The following is a 20,321-nucleotide window of genomic DNA, read 5'->3' as shown; positions in this document are numbered from 1 at the left end:
ACTCTTCAGGCTGTACAAATCATTATCACCATTAGGTGATTATTTCTTGTACTGTCTGTGTGCTGGATTGTGGTAAATAGAATGAAACAGGATTTATTTGTTTATATATTTATTTATTAAGATATATATAGAGAGGATTAGATTTGCATGGTCTCTTTGAGGATTAAGTTTGAGTATGCTGAGATTCAATTCATATGTGAGAAAGAGATAAGGAGAGAGGGAAAATGGTGAGAAGAGGGAGTATGATTATCAGGTACAGAGAGATGGCTAATCCAGGTTGGTCTAATATACTCAACTACATTTTTAGAATGGAATAAACATATTAAGTACATAACTCAATTAAGTGCATCCCATGTTTGAGACACATGTACAGAACAAAAATTCACTGATTCAAAGTCTCTTTCACTTCTTCTTACCCCCCTTTTTTTTCGTCCATTTTTTTTTTTTGTCAGATTTCTGAAAAAGTTGTTATCAGTGTAGTGTTGCAAGCTTTAAAGTGTTTTTGGGAGGCTCACTGAGTCAAGCCTTTTAAACTACTTTTCTTTAGGATGGGGGAAGAAGAGTGCATTCCATTTCAAGAGAACCCCATCAATCACAGTAGGTTAATAGGCTACAGAATTAACTCTCCATTATCTTCTTCCTCATTTTTGCTGTGGAGAAACTCTTCTAGTCTTCAGTGATTTACAGAACTGTGCAGGGTAGTTAAGTCTTCTGGGAGCTTAGCTGCCTAGCTCCCTAGCTGCCAGCCCACTTTGCTGATTTGTCCCTTTGGTTTGGGGCACCAGTACGTGACAGCTGAGAGGTTGGCTTCTTCCCGTATGATCAAGGATCAGTTCTAATTAACAGCTTTTCCCTTTCTTGGGTGAGAACCTACAAAGCTGACTAGCACTCCCCATTCACTGGCCCTCTGGACCAGACCACTGAATTCTTACATTTCCAAGAAGGGAATATTTTGAAACCTACAGTTGGTCATAGACTTTTTTATTTTAATATATCTAGAGTTGTAAAGAAGTAAGATGTGTAAAAGCTGAATCTTCCCCGAGATCATTAGTCCTCTTCCAGTTAACCATTAAGTTCAGTGGGGATTGTTGTTACTGATTGTATAAAACAAAGATTGTGCACAGAGATGTGCTGTTGCTGGTGCTCTCTACTGAAGTACGACTGATGCATAGATACAGAGTTGTTGGTAACTGCTGACTGTGTAATGTATCCGAATTCCTGTTTTCTTCTCTTGCTACCCCTCCTTGTCAGTCTGCCTCCAGGATTTTTTTTTTTTTATGTGGCTAATATGCCCAGAGTATTTGATTTCTTCAGTTATAATATTTTACAAATCTCATAACTAAAAATCTCATAAGTACAAAGATGCAACATAATTAGTTTTTTCTTATTAGTTTATAGGCATTAAGCATGATACATAATGGAGTTTCAGGAACATATCAGTCTTAAGAGAATTCCTTTCCATATTGCTACTTGTTTCCAAGAATTAGTCATTTAGACTTACAGAAAACATCTGGAAATGTCTTTTGCCATTCCTGCTTTTTTGGCCTTTGGACATCTTAGAAAATATGTTTTGACATTTCTGTAACAGTTAGCAAATGTACATTTTTATTGTTAGACTTACAGACTTAAAGCTTGAACGCTTTTTCAGCTGAACTACTTTAAAAGAGGTTTATTGCCTTCCCTTTGTCTTCCACGGTAATCTTTGGCATGCTGTTTACACTCCCTGTGCCTCAGTTACTTAATTCTCCAAATTGCAATGCTATTCTGAGGAGAAATACCCTGAAGATTTAGACACTCATAGTGACTTTATGAATGTTGAGCTACAGTAATGAGTTTCTCTTTTACTATTCATAGCGATCATTTCTGTGATGATCTTCGCTTAAAGTTAGAAAATATCATCTGACTGGTAGTATTTGAGCTGATTGATATATATACATATATATATTTGTAATATGTACATATTCTTACAATTGCATGTTCAGATATTCCAAATCCATGTATCATAATATGCTCTTAGCTTGAATTGTCACTTAAGTGAGAATGGATTTTGAACAATAAAAGGAGAAACAACTATTCAGTTAATTCAGTGTACAATTTAAAGCCATGTAATTTTCTAGTGATCTGTTCATGACATTGCATTCCTAAGGGTTTCAAAGTGTGTTATAAATAAAACTTTCAAAGGGTATGCCTTCTGTCATAGAAGAGTTTTAATTTTTTTACTTTGAAAAGCACTTTACTGTCACCTTTAAAATAAGTTCCCAATCTAGATTGGACTAAAAGTTAGAAAATGAAACTTGAAAGGGTCTAGCTTGAGATGTAGATAAAAGATTGTCACATTTGAGAAGGAAGACCTACTTTCTGCTGCTTTCTTGAAGACTTCAGCAAATGAAGAAAAGACATTTAAGTGCAAGTGTTGGAGCTAACAAACTAAAAGCTAACAAAGGATAATATGTAGTCAAGCTGACTTTCAAGCGTTCTTAATTTACACGACCCCTATTTTTTTTCAAAATTTGAAATTAGGCAATGAAATTGAACATGTATGTTAGTTATCACATATAAGATACAAAAGATAGTTAGAACTATATTTTGCTATGCATCCAGACAATGCATTCACTTTTTTTTAGTCTAATACACGAACTACTTCTGTAATTTTTCCATGTATCTGTGTTTACCTTCCTCTTCAGAAGAGTCACGGTCACTGAAAAAGTGAAAACAGAAGGAGCAAAGACAATTTATCTGCCACTTTTCTAATACATTGCTTTAGTGTCTAATCTGCAGCCATTTAAAAGGTGTATCCTGAATGAGGAGTAACTGATTTTGAAAATATTGATATAGAAGTAAATAACAAGAACAAGATGTACTTTCCCCACATTTTACTACTCCCATTTCTCATGTTGGCATTTGAGAAACTCAGCTAGTGCAGGGATGAACTGTTAGATCAAGAGCCATTTTTATACTTGCTTTTGCAAATACCCCATATGTGAGCTTCATATCAACCTGGGTCCAGGTCAAGCTCTCCCTTTAGGTACGTTTAACCAATTTCTTATCAGTAGGTAACTGATACCTTGAAGTTTATTTTATTTTTTAACTGGTGAATTACTTTATCTGTATATTACCTCCAAGGTCAAGTTCCTGTCACTGGCAGTTCAGTTTATTATTTAACTACTGTATTTTACTTTTTCTGGTTTGCACATGTATAGCCTACAGTAATGCAAGTGCTTGTGCTTAGTAGCTTTGTGATGAACTAGAAATTTACTCTTCCTTAATCACATATTCACTAATATCCATGTGTAGTAATCATGCTTTCAAACAGCACATCTTTTAAATACACAGATAGAACAGTTACCACCCATACTTTCAGGTTTGCATACAAAATCCTTGCACTGCACTAGTATTTGTATTATATGGGTAACAAAATGGCAGGGATGTGCAGTATAAATATATAAAACGACATGAACTTGCTGCTGATATTCATTAGACTTGACTATTCTGCAGTTGTAAATCTTCCCATAACTGCCAGAATGAGAGAGTGACGCTGTGTAGAGAAAAAAAAGAAAAAAAAAGAAAAAAAGGAGATGAGGAGTTGTAATTAAAAATTGAAATGCTTAAAGGAGAGCCTGTAGGATAGCCAGAGACAGTATCTGAATGGCTGAGTTTAAAATCTAAGGTATATTTTTTCTGTGGTTTGATTAACAGCAGATTAGGAGTAGTGTGCTGTTACGCTCTATATGAGTATGGTTTGGAACAATCAGTGCCAGGTTAGGTCCTGGCCCTGAGCAGGATCCAGTCTACTTGACAGACTCTTACATGTCTTGTTTGTCTCATTGCCCTTCGCTCCTTCCCATAGGCCCATTCTTTTCCCAAGTTCTTTCTGTTGATGCTGTTCCTGTCTTGTTTCACGCTGCTTTCTCTGCCAGCCTTAGTCTAAGCTGTCTTTCATTTCCCCCGTTCTGGCTTTTCCATTGTATGGATTCAAATTTAACTAATTAGATGTTATTCCCAATGGTGGCACGATGTCAGCAAGGAGAACCCTGAGCTTATAAGAAAAACTGGTTCTCTGCCTCCTGAGTGCTTGCTTCACTATACGTATTAAGTACTTGAGGGTAGATGGGGACTGCTTGGTTGTAGATTGGAAATAGGACTTGCACATAACAGAGACTTGAGTGCAATTAAAAATTTAAGAGGTCTTTTCCTCCAGAAAAGTGCTTCTTCCTTCTCAGGTCCTACTGCCTGTGGTCTAACTGCAATGTTTGTTGGCTGAAATGACAATGATTTCAAGTAGACTTGTCAAATGGATTAATAGTAGCACGTTCCTGGCATACATACATGTAGCATAGATGCTGCATCTCAAATCTGTGCTTCAAAATTTCAAACGGCACTATTTATTCACTTGCCTCACTCATATATAATTACAACCGTTTGGGAGACATTTTCTGTAAAACCTAACATAGATTATAAGAACTTGCAGAACTGTCCTTAGAATCCCAAAACTGGATCTTCTCAAGTTTTTCCACTTATAAGTAGTACTACAATAGTTCATTCTTCAAGAGTGAGGGAAGGGGCGAAATAACTCTTTTGTCATACAGTTCAAGTAGTCTGGAAAGACTCTCTTCCTTTATGGCAAAGCATTTGTTCATACTCAACAGCACAGTCTCTGCTGCAGATCATTAGATGTTTTCCTGTGTGATAAGAGGTAGGAATGCATTGAGTGCAAAGCAGCAGGAGGACAAGAAAGCTAGCTGACATGGATACCAAACCGCTCGTGTGCCAGCAACATGGACCAGGTGAGATGTGCACACTGTGGGACAGAGGTGAAATGTCAATAAAGAGTCTCAGGGGATCAGTATTTGCAGTGTAATACAGCCTAAAGTACTCACACACAGACAGAAGAATGTGCCCTTACTGCTGTGTACTACTCAAAGTTAATTTGGGTGCTGAATTGCAATCATCTTTGTAAGTACAGACCTACATATGCCTGACGTATGCCCTGGTTACAAATACATGTTTAGTAACACATTAATCAGACTTTATATTTACATCATTTTTTTTCAAGGATCATTAGATCTTTAATACAGATCAAAGGATTCACTTCCCTATTGCTCATCAAAATAACTAAAGTGAAGTGTCTTTGACCCATAATGGAACAACAAGTTTTCACGTACACTGGATTTTCACTGCAAAATAAATGTGTGTTATTAACTACATTTGTGTTTTGCGATTGATATGGTCTGACTTCACTGTGTGCTTGTTACGTGAAAGGTATTTTTAATGCTTTTTTCTTTTTTCCTTCTTATAGGCAGTAAAAGAGTGGGTTTAAAAAATAGAGAAGCAGTTTTGTATTTAGAACACTACAACAATATATAGAAATGATAGCTGTGCCACATTTCTAATAGCTGGGTTGAATCATATTCTTTTCCTCTAATGGCATGCGTAATTGCTCTAGGTTTTCAGGCGTCCTTCACCCGCACTTATTTAGATTAGTGACTGATGCATTTCCATGGAAACCTGCATCAGGGAAAAAAATCTCTTGGTACAGTGTGGAACTGAAAGGATGTGGGCTTGGAGTCTCAGCCTGTAACTTGTGTGAAATAAGACTTCCTGTTTGTGGTCATCTTGATTTGGGATTTCTGTTGCTGTTCTTTAAAAATAAGAATTGTTTTCAGCAGCATTTTGTATAAAAAGTTAGAACACTTGTCAAATCCTACATTTCTTGAAAAGCTTCAACTTTTTAACGTATTTCAGAGAGCATATTTTGAGATTAAGTGTCTGGGATGTTTTTCTTCATAAGGATGCAGAAGCATACAAAACTCAAGTCAGCTGGTTAGAAACAATGGCTGAAAAGTCAAGATCTATGAAGAGAGTTCATTTTGGAGGTATTGTGTATAGCTGTAATGAAGAATGATGGTTTTTTGAAGTGGTGGTGGGGGGAAATGGGAAGGTTTTATGTAGAGAGATTAGTGACCTCAGTCAGTAAAATGCTTAGAAAATATGGGTACTTTAAAAAAAAAAAACTTTGTACAGTCATATTGCTTTTCTTAATATCTGGTACATACTTAATATGCACTGCCTAACATACAATATCTCTTTAGTAGTCTTATTTTTGATTCCTTCTTAGGAAAACTTTATTCTCTTAATTCTCAGAAATTTATTCTAATTTTTAGGAGTGGTTAAGGTTGCAACAGATCATAGACTTTTGAATGTGTTCTTTTAAAGCAGTTACTATTATCTGTCTTCAGAGTGTTGAAAGGACCGTTTATAGGTTTTCAAACATAGAAATGTTTTCAGATTTTGCTGCTTTTAAACTCCAGTCATTGTAATTATTTTGAATACCCAGGTAGCTTCTCCAAACCAATGGTCAAATTACAGTTTTAGATGTGGTAGCTGTGGCCTGACTCCAAGACTTGTGATATTTAACTTAGATTGAACAACCATCAATATGAAGCATCTATAGCTGTATCTGTATATTATTTTTATACTTTTATTTTCTATATATTGCATATTACATTATTATTTTTATTATTATATCTGTATATAACTGTATCTATATTTTCTGATAAATTATCGCAGTTCAGTACATAATGCTCTGTTCTCTATCTTCCTTAAAAACGATGTGGGGTTCCTCCATAATTTTGCTGCTGTGATACCTTTGCCTTTTGTATGCATTCAGGAGCGTGGTGAGGAAGGAGTTCTTCCTGCTGAGCAGGGAACCATGCACATCTCAGCATCAACTCGTTCCACCCTGATCCTCCCCTCCCTGGGCCTGTGTAAACTCCTGTACAACATTGCTTAGCAACATTCTGCTCTGCTAATCTGAGCCATTTGTTCGCACTGACTGAAATCGTAATATTAAATTATAAGTTATTCTGAGGCCCTTACAGTAAAAGTTGCTGAGTATTCCTCTGCATGTCTGTTGGTTTTTGGTAATGGTATCCTTTATCCACAGTGGAATTCAAACTGGAAAGCACATAATCAAAGCAGAGGAAAAAAAAAAGATACTGAATGAAGACTTGAAATTTTGGCTTTTACTCGATTTTTCTTTAGTGTTATCTTGTTCTTAAAGTCATCTGCATTTTACAACCTTTTAAGTACCTGTCACACCATACTTTTATGATGTTAGGTTGAGCAGCTTGAGCAAGATTTGGGAAAAGAGCTAAGAAGAGGTGCCATCTGTATAGGCAGGACTGAGTGAGAAAGTTGTCTTATGAGATATTTTTACGGATGTCTGAAATATTCCAAGAAGATTGAAGGAGGGGGGAATGAAAGAAAACAAAGCATTCCTATTCCTTTGCCTCTTGCTAAAGGAAAGGGAAACCAGTATGCCTCTGAACTGGGCAAATGAGTCCTCCATGGAGCTGATCTAGCAGAAAGTATGAAAAACCCCCTCCTTGCATCCTGGATGGCTTATCAGGGCAGTCTGAGACCTGCTTGATGGCAGCGAGAGGAGGCCTACATGCAGCTGGAATTGCTAGTTGGCTGCAAAGCTGTCAAAAAGACAAGTTTGAAACCACTGTGTGTGTTAAGGAGAGTTATGGTGAAAATGGTTGGGATGTTCCTTGAACTTCTCGCATGTCTCTTGCGCACAGCAGATGACTGCTTCTCATGTATTCAAAATGTTATCTGTTATTGAAGTATGAGGATTTGACAGATCGTTGATCCTGTATAAAGCTGGCAAGGCTTTGGATTTGAATGAGGCTTCCGCAAGGGAGGAAATTGAAGGGAAATGTTTGTGTCACCATTGTTGATAAAAGTCCATAGTAACTCTTGCTGAAACTTGCTGTACATGAAAATTAATGATATTTAAAATTGAATAGAAGAATGGCTTTTCAGGGACTGTTTTTGCTAACACAGCCCAAAATAGTTCTCCATCTGTTCTTTCCACCTTAGGGTGTAGAACGACCTTCTTCAAAGCAGTTGGTTATCTTGTGTGATTGTAAACATGTCTCAGGTAGAAATAGCCTGTGTGCTGTAGACTAGACCACAGCTTCTGCCACACAAACCAATGCAGAGTTTCTTCACAAACTTCTAGTGTAGTCTCTCTAAATCTAAAGCAAAGTCACTGAAAGTTATCTGCTACACTGTAATAATATTAAAAAATAATATTTCTACTAGGTTAAAATTCAGGTTCTTGTGGTATATTTGTAACTGTGTGAAAATGATTGATAAAAATGTATTTTTACACTTCCTAACAGGTGATCATGACCGTACTGATCCAGCTTCAGGTGGCTTTGGCTTGGCCTAAAGCTGCAGAAGTTTCTCTCTTTAGAAGAAGTAAACAAATTCTGCTACCAGTTTAGAGGGTGGTTGGTGGTAGCTGTGAGAAACATAGCATTTAATTAATGAATGAGATAGATGTCAAATTCTAAAATATTACTTGGATTTTGTTTTCTTTATAATTTATCTTTTTCAAGGATTTTTTTCTTTGGGTTTTTAGCTTGGGTTTGGATAAAAAGAAGGCTTCTTCCCTGTATGTATGCAAGGTTGATTTTTGTTTGCCTTTTTCCTTTTTTTTTTTTTTTTTTTTTCTTTTTAGGGCTATAAGTAGAAATACAGGTAAATTGAACATTGTGTTAACATACCAGCACTGAGCACCACAAAGTCCTCACTTTGTTCACTTCACACCCATAAGCCTGTTGTCTCTGTTTGCAGTGTCCTGGTTTGGGACTTCAAATGGCCTCTGCTGCTCACAGACAGGTATTCTTGACTTAAAATGAGGGACATTTACTGAAATACTGAAGTTAGTGTTTGCATTAAATAAGGCATGTACAGAAGCATTGGAAGACAGGGATCGCAAAATTAGCATCCACTGAGTGTGAAGAGTAAAATTGCACTGTTGAGCAAACTACTAAGTGTCATGCGACCCCTGCTCTTTGTTACAGGCCATCATTCTGGATTAAGCTGCTGCTATTAGTCAGAACACTAAAATAATTCACAAGAATATTTTCAGAGAAGAAGGAAAATATGAAATAAGGTGTTATGATTACAAACTTTGGTGCAATAGATCAGTTCCAAAGAATTGGATCATCACACCACCTCAGCTTTGTAGTTGAACAAGCCATTCTGACCTTCAGGATAAGTAAAATGTTTGCAACAGATGATATTGCCAGCTGGCAACAGACCAAGATTTCTATGTTCCTTCTAAATTGGAAAAACGAGTTGCCCTATTACGTGATCAGGGCAATTTGAAATCAAGAACAAAAACTATCCACAATAAAGGATTAACCAAAACGCATTTAAGTTGCTTCATTTTGGACCTAATTTCATAAAAGTGGGCTGTTTCAGCAAAAATGTAAATATGTTCTAATGAATCAACTCCATGCTTGGTTGCTAGAATCTCTTTGGTCTCTTATCAGCACAGGTCAACATCCATCTCTTTACAAGCAACAAAGTCTGTAAAACCTAGTAAATCTTGGGGAAAGGGAGAAAAAAATGTCCTCTCCCAACTCCTCTCCTTTGATGACATCACCCAGACCTGTGTCTGTGTCTGTTCCAGACACTGAGTAATTTAATCCTCCATTTCAACTGGGACCATGGACACAAAGATGCCTTGCAGCATCTGCAAGCAGTAGGCTGATTAACTATTCTGCTGCAGATGGGTCATAAATGAGGGGCAGAGGGAATGAAGACCTGCAGAAAGCCCCAGGTTAGCTTCTTAGGGAAAGATCAAGCAATCACTACAGCATTTTGGAAATATTCTGCAAATAAAGGAAGAGCCATGCAAGAATAAACCACCGTCTGCTGTGCCTGTTTCCCAACGGGTTATCAACAGTTTGCATAACAAAGGGAAGACCTAGTTCTGAAATAAAATCTACCTCAGAGATTTGCCTCAACGCTAATGCACATATAACTTTGCTTCTTCATAAGATGAAAATACAAGCAGATGAAGTTATGTTCCCAGTCAGATTTAAACTTTAGCAACAGAATTGTGTACATAGCTGGTGATCTTGTTACAAGAGTAGTGATTCCCCATATTCAGCTCTGTAAGCCTTATTAAGTTTAAGAGAATAAGAAGCAAATGTTTCAGCAACTGTTCGCTATTTTTTCAGTGTAAGTGAGCTTTTTGATAAATTATAGGGAAAAATAATGACATGGGAAACCACAGTTCTTAACCATAACCCCCTCTCCAATGGATCTAACTTGCATATTTCAGTTATTAAGGTTTCTCTTGCAAGGAAACTTGCTGATTCGGTACATTGATCAGCCATTTCAGCATCCTTTTGAGTAAGCTAACTCACTACGTTCCAGCTAATCTTTCATTGAGGATGCATGAGGGAATCAACATCAGTCTTCCTTTCTTTTTTAAAGGAGTTGGCGGGCTGAAAAAAAAAAAAAAAAAAAGCAGGGGCATCCAAGGATTTGCTATTCCAGTCAAGGAGTCATCCTTGAGACATTTTTATGCCTATTCTCAAATCTGAAAACTTCAAATACCACGTAAGATTTGCTATTTCTCAGCTTCAGCTGAAAGAAAAATTGGCTGAGAACACCACGTGAACTGAATACTGAGATTTTAAAAAATCAACAAGCTTTAAAAAAAGTGAATTATGAATTAAAGGTTTTCTTTAGTTTACCATTTATAATGCTTTCATCAGATTTTTTTTCTTGATAATGTACCTCTTCTAATGAAGCAACAATGTTATTTCATACTTCCAAAGACATGAAAAAGACAATTGTAGTTTCTTCTGAATTCTTGGGTGGTACATACCTGAAGATTTGCATTTCAAGAATTTTAATACCCCTTCAACAGGAGTAGGCTTTATTTGCTTTCACTGAATGTAAATCATATGAATTCCTTATTCATTCCAGCTTCAAAACTGCACATACTGATATTCAGGAGGGAGGGAAATCCTGGTTCAGATTTTAAATACAGCACATTGGGGGGCTTTGTTCTCTGATGCCTTCAATGCACCAAGCTCTGGTCTTAAAAAAGAAGGATCCTATGTTCAAATATTTAGAGAGAAATTCAAATTTAGAGACAAATTTATCTTTCAATTTTACACTTTTACATAGATGTTCAGAATCAAAGATATCCTGCTCTGCTTGATTTGGAGGAGAATCCCTGAACTTTTTTTACATCTCAAATGAATGCTCAAAGAAAGAAATATAAAATATTCTGTTAAACTATTGTATTATAGGTCTGAAAAACCCTTCTGCTTTTCAAAATTTTACTGTACAAAATTTTGTGGAACATCTCTGTTTTGATGAATCTCAATTTTCTAAGCAGGAAAGGGAATAAGGAAAAGATTTTGCTGAAAAGATTACTGAAACTTTACCATATGTGGTATGAATAAGAGCTCCTCTCCTCTCCTCTCCTCTCCTCTGCTCTCCTCTCCTCTCCTCTCCTCTTTTCTGGAGCAAACTTACTAATGTGTCTGTTATCAAGAAAATCTCTTGTTACTCAAAAGCAAATAAATGCATACTGAGCTAGCAATGTGTTAAATGAGTAGAAGTATGAAAGTTGTGCTTACAATACACAGAAAGGAAGGAATAGGGTGACTCTTCCATGCAAAACTCTTTTGGCTTTTGAAATGTAACATTTATTTCCTTAATACATAGTTTCACACATTCTATATATTGCATTATGACCTAAATCTAAGCTTTACAAAGCTTTAGTTGTGATGTAGATGATAGTAACAATGTGGGTACAATTTGCAGTCATTGGCCTTTGTGTGAAGCAAGGGGTTACTTTAATTATGGGATCTGTCTTTCATTAATCTGGTCACATAAAATGGCATTTTTCTGACCAGCACATAATACAGTAGTGTTTATCCCACAGCAGCACAGACTTCTGAAGCAATGATGTGTTTAGTTTATTCAATAAATGGGAAACACAGCTTGAACCGAGCTTTTAGGACAAGAATGTCCACTATGTTAGCTGTTTTTGAGACATGGTATCTAACAAACCTGCTGCCTATTTCACATGTTGCTTCCTCTACAGTAGAATTAATTCAGCATCGTTTAGTATGGCAAATGTTTTGAATGTGCAAGTAATTGGAACAGAAACATACATGCTATCCACCGTGACATTTTCAATCCCATATACTTTTTCTCCACTTTTTTTTTTTTTTGTAGGGTCAACATTTTTTGTGATATAATTGGGTCAATTTTAGGAAAGGCTATATGGTACTATCTTATTGCAAAATAAGTGTATAGAAAATGGCTAGTGCAGGTGGACATCTATTAACGTTATTTACTGTCTGTGTACATGGCAGTAACAAAGAATTTCAGACCTCTTTTCTCAGCTTTGAATAACTTTTGGTCTAACTCTCAACATAAATAGCCATGAAAGTGTTTTTGCCCAGGAGATGTAAGAGGGGACGCAGCGAAAGCCTTAGCCTCTTGCTACTGCTGGGTGCTGCTTTCTGTCAGCCGCATGCCGAGTGCTGTACCTGGCCCTCTCTTAGCAAAGAGCATCTCCAGCTCTCTCTGCATCCCTTGAAGGTGCTTCTGGGGAAGGAGAAAGAAAAGCTGCACGTTTTCGGATGGTGCTAAGTTGTTCGATTTGCTGTGGCCAGCTGAGCACCAAAACGAAGGATTCTGACTTGGCACCAGTGCCGCATCAATGCCCCACCAGGTGAGGCGGTTGCGTTTCCACGCCTCAGGTCAGCCCGTGCACGTGCCGATGGCTCGAAGCCCTTCCTTCCTGCAGGGCTGGCAAGCGGCCCGGCAGCGTGCCCGCCGGCACCGCAGCCCCGCGCAGTTTCCTAGGAAACACACAGCCGCCCTGCGAGGAGCCGCAGGGGGAGAGAAGAAATCAAGGCAGCTGCTTTGGGATTTCTTTCCCTAGCTCTTCACGCTTCTAACCAACATCAAGTATGTAAGCAAGCTGCTACGAAGAACAGTACCAGCGTCTGTTGTAGTGTGCTTACAAGAGTTACGTGCTAATCATGAAAGACACAGAGCAAGAATTGAGGTATCTATCTGTGTGGGTTAGAGTCCAAATTTTATTTTTTCCTTTTCATGTCAGCAATATTCAGCTTTTGATAATGCTATCTGTAGGCACTGCTGGAGTCCTGTGGTCAGTTATGAGGCTAACACCAGGAAGCCGCAGGGAAGTCATATGTGTATTTCTCAGTTGAAGAAAACTATCACTCCTCCTGAGATGGAAGAAAAAAAGGAGAATGTTTGTTTTATTTCTGCATCTTCCCAGTGATCACCTTTCTTTGACCCTAAAAATTATATTCGGAATGTCAGGATTTGAGTCCATTGCATACTGACTGAGATGTCTGCAACATTAAATGATTCTTATAAAGAAAAAGCTAGGGTTTTGTTATTTGTATTACCACAGTTGCACAGTGCAAAGGGCTTATTTCTGCTGCAACTCTGTTGGCTTCAGTGGTAAATGGACCAGGAAAAAACTAGCCACATTATTTTGTTCCTTGTAGACTCTTCTATGGCTGTCATGCCAGGACTCAGGTTGCTCCTAGATGGCGTAATTAATTGATGTGAAGAAAGTCTCATAGGCGGTTTATTACTTTTATTTATTTATTTATTTATTTATTGTAGCAGAAGGTCAGGAGACTTATGGTAACTATGTGTTCCTACAGAAGATATTTTCTGTAGCTGTAGAGAAAGCCTTGCTTTTTGCATAAAACGCTCTTTACTCTGTGAACAGCAGTGTGGTATTTTGAGGACGGAGTTGTTAGCTGTGACCTTGTCCCGATGCTTCATACCCAGGCATGTCCTGTTACTGTATCCTAGAAATGATGAAGGCCTGTAGAGAGAGAGTCTTCTAGAGAGTCTTCTAGCTAACTAGAGATAATAGAAACAAATGCGTTGGAGTTACAATTGGGGCTTCTCTAGAAATCTTGAATGATACTCCAATGATCCTTTTTTTTTTTCTTTTTTTTTTCTTTTTTTTTCTTTTTTTTTTTTCTGATGATGTAAAGAAAACTAGAGCATTTTTGCAAATGCTGGTGCTTTGGTCATCCTCCTAGAATAACTTTTGAACTGATCCAATTTCATGCAATGACTTTTTGGCTGTGGTGACAGATGTTCATCTCAGTAACAACGAAGGAATATACACATTGCTAAATGTTTTTCTAGACCTTCTTGTCTGTGTCTTCCTGCTAGTCTTTCTAATCTGCAGCAAGTTGAAAAAGAAATCTTCAAAGGTTCCACAGGTAAAGACTCCAGCAATGGTGATAGACAGAGATATGAGTCTTAGGTGATCCTAACTTGCTCCAAAGAGCTCTGATTAAAAGTAATGACCTTAGAAAACAGGGGGGACATAAGAATGCACAAAAATCCACTGAAAGCCAAAACTAACCTCTTGGTGCTATTATACCTGTTTATTTTGTAATTCTGTTGTGAATTCATAAAAACATTTGTTAAACAATTGTTTACAGGTTCTTTGCATTCTTTAGTCAAATTAAAAAAAGAAGCCTTAAAGTGGCCTTTCCTTCCTTCCTTCCTTCCTTCCTTCCTTCCTTCCTTCCTTCCTTCCTTTCTTTCTTTCTTTCTTCCTTTCTTTCTTTCTTTCTTTCTTTCCTCCTTCCTTCCTTCCTTCCTTCCTTCCTTCCTTCCTTCCTTCCTTCCTTCCTTCCTTCCTTCCTTTCTTTCTTTCTTCCTTTCTTTCCTTTCTTTCTTTCCTTTCTTTCTCTTTCCTTTCTTTCTTTCCTTTCTTTCTCTTTCCTTTCTTTCTTTCCTTTCTTTCTTTCCTTTCTTTCTTTCCTTTCTTTCTTTCCTTTCTTTCTTTCCTTTCTTTCTTTCCTTTCTTTCCTTTCTTTCTTTCTTTCCTTTCTTTCTTTCTTTCCTTTCTTTCTTTCTTTCCTTTCTTTCTTTCTTTCTTTCTTTCCTTTCTTTCTTTCTTTCTTTTCAATATCCTGTTCATTATGAAGACAAATTCCTAATCCTTTCCCCTTATGGGTGTGTGTATGCTGTGTAATAGGACAGACTGGAATCTGAGTCAGGCTTTAGGGAAAGAAGGTAATTAAAGAACTCTAGGGCTTACACAGCAACCTGGGAAACATGCCACTTAGCCTTGAGTTCAGGAATTTGTATGGCTAGTGGTTTCCCAAATAATCCCTGTGAATATGATTGCACACAAAGAAGTGGGGGAAGGTAGAGGGGTGGGAGAGGCAGGGAGCAGATACAGGCTGCAGCTAGAGTGCTGGCTTTGCAATACTAAGTAGATGAACAAAGCTATCTGCCTTACTGTGTCTTTCCTTTCCTCCCACCCACTTTGTATTCGTTAATAGCACTGAAATATCATGCTATAGAAAACACTTTCTGCAGAAGAAACATCTGGCTCCTTAAGGCTCAAGCAGTGGCATTAAGAGCTCCAAAATATTCGTCATCATACCTTGTTCTTTTAATTATTTTTAACCAACTGCTGAAAATAGGCCAGTGGTAAACTGTAAGTGGTTTCCAGGTTTATGTTTTTCTGTGTGGCTTCTGGTCATGTCTCTGGATATTAATCTGATTTTTAGGATGATGTGAAAAAGAATGTTGCTTGATGGGGAATAGGCTGCAATTCATGCAGGTCTTTTTCCTGCATGTCACAGCATGTCATTGAATTTTGAAGCTAACCTTGTCAACTTAGTGATGAAAGTGTGACCTATAAAATTCACTGGACCCTTAGAGCACATTGAGAGGTACAGCCATACAGTGAGCTACTTCAAAGCCAGATCTCTTTGAGCAGCTGTCATGTAGCCTTGGGTACCGTTGCTGCTCACTACACTTACAACTCTTACTCTGTGAAAGGCAATGTGGTGTCCTCCAGCCCTGCAGCTACTGTGCTGCCTGGGTGAGCTTTGTTTGTACCTAGGTAGGTGCTAGGTTAGTCCTGCTGCAGGCTGTTCTCTTCTTGGCTTTTCCAGAAAGGCAGTGGGTCGGGGCAGTAGGACCTGGAGCCTGGGGAAAATGTTAGGTGTCTCTGGCAGAAAATACAGCTGGTAGGTGAATGACAAAGGGACAGAATAAATGTAAACAAAACTGTCTAGTAGGATTCATATTGTATAAGGGATTTTCTCCTTCTTTGGTCATCCTGTAGGAAGGATGCTGGCTGGTCTTCCCAAAATCTGTATAAAGGTATATATTTCTATTTTTTCTTAGTACTTCTTAGAGGCATCTCTTGTATCTTGGAAGTACACCACTATGAAGTAACTTGCTTACTCTGTCAGCCAGCTGCAACCTGCATCTATATTTCCAGCCATAATTCCTCTGAATGTGTACTTGTATTTATGTCTCCAGCTTGGAACATGCTGAAGTCCCACAATCCAGTTTGAGTCAGCTGTAATGGTTAAAGCAACAAGAGATACTTTTTGTCAACTCAACTCCTTTTTTCACAAAGTCTGCTTCCTTACTTCTGCACTGCGCTTCTTGACTGTGTTTAAAGCCTGTCATCCTGCACTGATGTATTATTTTTTCACTCTGCAGACTAGCACTTGGTCATCTGACATCAAATCTCAGAGTAGCAACGTTTAACATCTTAAAAGTTGTGACATAGAGATGGTATACCTTGAGGACTTTGTCTAGCTTGGAGAACTAATAAAATCTGTTTCGATGGAGCAAGGATGGCCTTAAATGAAAAAATCCTGGGCCATGCAGATGAGAATTTCATGGGCACAAGCTAAATCAGAAACTTTTCAATTTGCTCTTTGATGTCTGTTAGGCTAACAATTTGATGGCATTTGAAGTCCAACCTGTATTTAGACCAAACTTTTTCCTGCCTCAAAACCCACAGTTTCAGTATAACTATCTTCCCTTGAAAGACGAAGCCAGAGACAAAGGGATCATACTAAAGATACGCTTCTGAGGAAAATGAATACCCTAAAATATTATTGTGGTTGAGTAAGACTCAGAAAATCGATACTTTTTGAATAATAAGTTTTGTAATACATAAACCTACTGAAAATAATGTTCCTTGCTCTCTCTCTTTTTTTTTTTTTTTTTTTGGCATAAGTTTTATTCTGTATGAATGCCTCTATTGGAAGTAAATTTGTATGTTTTCCTGTCGTCTGAAGAAGAACATGACAATGAATTACCTACCTCCTGTACAATATATTTGTCCTTCCCTAAAGGTGTAATTTATATATGTACTTTGTGGTAGCCTTTCAGAGTAAGCCTTTAAGATTATGCTCTTTGCTGTGAAAACTGAAGCAAATGAATACTGGAGTAGTATCTGTATCTTTCCCATATGCTTGATGTATTGGTGCTGTTCTAGATACCCATTCAAATCAATAAGAGAGCATATTTCCAAGGAAGAGAGATGTTTAGCTCTGTTGTCTGTCATTCTGTAGATACTGTTCTAAACTGAACTGTTATACCCATATTAAACCGGTATGACTGTTGGTGAATCTGATTGTAGAAATACACGTGAACATAAATTTCGTGGTCATAATAAATTGATAGCCACAGGATATGGGAGCTGCTTCAGTGGGATGATGTGGGATTTTTTTGGTGTTTTGATTTTTTCCCCTTAGTAAAAGGCATAAATATCAAATTCTAATATACTCAAGGTTTTAAATGCCTTTTTGGTGAATTTGTTGTTGTATCTTTTTCTTTTGATCATCTTGTTTCCCAAATAAAGGGTTTCTTTCTTTTTTTTTTTGCTTCACCCCCTGTTCCACAGTTTGTTGGATTGTTTCCTTTTGCTACATAATTGTAGTACATGTTTTATAGCACTATTTCTTGTGAGATTTGATTGATGGCAATGATTGTGGGTCCCTAATTTTCCCCCTACCCCCTTCTCTATATGCCAAATAAAATGGCTGAAAAAGCTTTTGTTTTCTGTGTTGCATGTGTATATTTAAACAACAATAACAACAACAATACTGGTTTGGATTTTTTGGCTGTTTCCAACCTTTCCAAAATGTGTTGCTTATTTTTCTGGTTTCTTTCTTGTATTTTGCCTCTTAGTCCAAGGAAGTTGTCTCTGAGAATGGGGTTGGAACGTTCAAACTTAGAAATGAAATGCTACATGATCTACAGGTTCTCCCTGCTTATTTGATGCGTGTGATATGTTAAAAGAATACCTCAACTCCAAAGTAAAAAAAAATTTCAAAACTCCTTGAGACCATGTTAATTCGCTATAAATACTATAAGTTTTCTTTATTGATGTATAGCAGAAAATTAATCTTGAAATTGCAAATGAAAGCAGTGCTTGATTAAAAAGCACAGGAGTATTGTTAAATGTTCCCTTTTCTTTGTGCAGAAACACGGTCAGATAGAACAAAGAAGCTGTTTAGACACTACACAGTTGGATCCTATGACAGCTTTGATGCTTCAAGGTAAGATTTTTTTCTTTTTGGTTGCAATCTGTTTACAAAACCTTTCTGGATTTTATTTAATTGTTACTTTTGTTTTAGACTTTTGAGGGAAAGAGGGAAATGGATGACTAAACTGAGCTTCTAAGATATTGTTCTACATCTAAATTGTTTTTTGTTTGTTTTTTTTTTTTTAATCACAGTTTACCCTTTCATATGGGATAGGTATACAAAGATAGGGAACAGCAAAGAAATAATGAGTATCACTGTTACGTTTTCATGAGTAGTGAGAGAGATCAGCATTTCACAGAAGCTGTATGTTCCAGCTGCTTACACAGTCACGGACCACTTAAGCTGGGTATTTCACAAGACCTGGCCTTCTGTATCTGTTTGCAGAATCATACCTGATGATAAGAAAAACAAAATAAAATTTTGCAATTTGTTATTCTGAATGATATCTTAGATCCTGAGTATTCATGATTTTTAAGCAGGTTCTTCTCCCACTACACTGGATGTACAGCTAGCTTCTGATAGGAAGGATGATTTTTGACATGCAGAATGTCAGTTAGTTGTTGGTGTCCTCTTGAGAAAACTGTGGTGGCATACTGGAATCTCTTACACTTTTCTCCTGACTGTCTAATTACAGCTTTTCAAGAAAAACACCTTTTTTGTAGGTGAAGAGCTCTGAAATTTGTAAAGCAATGATGGCAGAATTTCATGTGGCGCTATCTATTTCAAGGGGAAAAAAAAAAAGAATGTAGTAACAGTTGTTTTTATTATGTGGTCTTAATCTTTGTTCTGAGGGTTATGCATAGTTTGTATGCAATTTGGGGCAGGAGGATGGAGTTCAAGTCAGCTGAAGTAGTTTGGATAGCCAAGACATCCTTTCCTGTTCCTGCTGGTTGGTGTGCAAAACTCTGAAAGGCAGAGTGCCTGCTAGTTGTCTGCTGCTTACTGCCTGTAAATATTTGAAAAATACATAAATCTGCAGTCCCACTGAGTTGTAATTTGAAGGATTATTGCAATGTTGGATGCGGAGGGAAGCTTTGGTGACACAGTGGGAGGAGGCAGCAGATGGTGGGTTGGCTACAATCATCCCGTTTTGGAGGGTCTGATATTCCTGTTCAGTATACAGTGTGCTGTAGGCATCAGTTCTTGTTACTGTGACGTGGGAGAAGAGAAATGCCATTTCAACATCGTGGATACTGCCCTGCCATGGTCAGCCAAGTCACCAGAGCTTTGCACAGCTGGACAATGATATGATTGACTACGTAGTCTGATAATGATAAAGTTGCCAAAAGAAGCTCTTAGTCTCTACTATGAAACACATAACTGTTCTGCAAAGCAAGTTAACTGATTACTAGTTACATTTCCAGGGAGTGGAGTTGGCTTTTTGCAAGATTTTTTGATCATTATTCTATAAGTACTGTAGCCTTGTCTCTATATTTCAACGTTAATGGATAGAGTTGTTTCAGTAATGCTAGAAGCTGTAGTCACATTATGTTACCTCAGAGATACCAAATAGTCCTGCTTTCTAACAAAAGATGTTTTCATTTGAAAATGTCAGCTCCATTGAAACCATTTTTTTGTTTTTATTGTTGTGTTTTGTTTGTTTTTTTGTTTGTTTGTTTGATTGATTGATTATTTACCATTAAGGTATTGTGTTTGTGCAATGCAACAGCAAAGCTCTCAAAAATTTACACTGCGTGATTCAGACGACAGTTGAGCAGGAAAGTTTATCAAATAAAATGAAAGTTTTTATACTCCTTAATTATTGAGAAATTAGTTATGAAGTATATCTACAATTGTTCTGATTCTGTCAACAGTATCTATTAATTGTCTGAGAAGTATGAGGGAAAGCAACAGATTCCTCCTGTCAGCTTCTGAGTAAAGCAAGATTTTGGAGAAAACTAATTTCCACAGAGAACCTGAATCCCAGTGGACCCATTTAGAAGGGTAATAATGACGGTCCAGCAGTACAAGTAGGAATTGAAAGGGAAGGGTAGGAGAGAAGGTAGAATTAATGGGAAATTCCAAGAAATACAGTTGAAAGGTAGACTCGCATAACATTTTTCTCTACAAGACCTGTAAAAATAATACAAGCAAAACTAAAAAATA

At 37.3% G+C, this 20,321-nt stretch overlaps 1 protein-coding gene across 3 annotated transcripts in view; it reads left to right on the top strand.

Moving 5' to 3' along the window:
* SHANK2 (SH3 and multiple ankyrin repeat domains 2) overlaps positions 1-20,321 on the top strand; it is a 350,898-nt gene that overhangs the window by 177,836 nt on the left and 152,741 nt on the right. For all 3 annotated transcript variants that reach the window (XM_040558301.1, XM_040558303.1, XM_040558302.1), the window contains exon 16: positions 18,152-18,227. In XM_040558301.1, the coding sequence (XP_040414235.1) occupies positions 18,152-18,227 (76 nt within the window). The remainder of the gene's footprint in view (positions 1-18,151; positions 18,228-20,321) is intronic.

This window comes from Cygnus olor, chromosome 5 (genome assembly GCF_009769625.2).
Source record: "Cygnus olor isolate bCygOlo1 chromosome 5, bCygOlo1.pri.v2, whole genome shotgun sequence".
Lineage (NCBI taxonomy): Eukaryota > Metazoa > Chordata > Aves > Anseriformes > Anatidae > Cygnus > Cygnus olor.
This window is presented reverse-complemented; position numbering and strand designations above follow the sequence as displayed.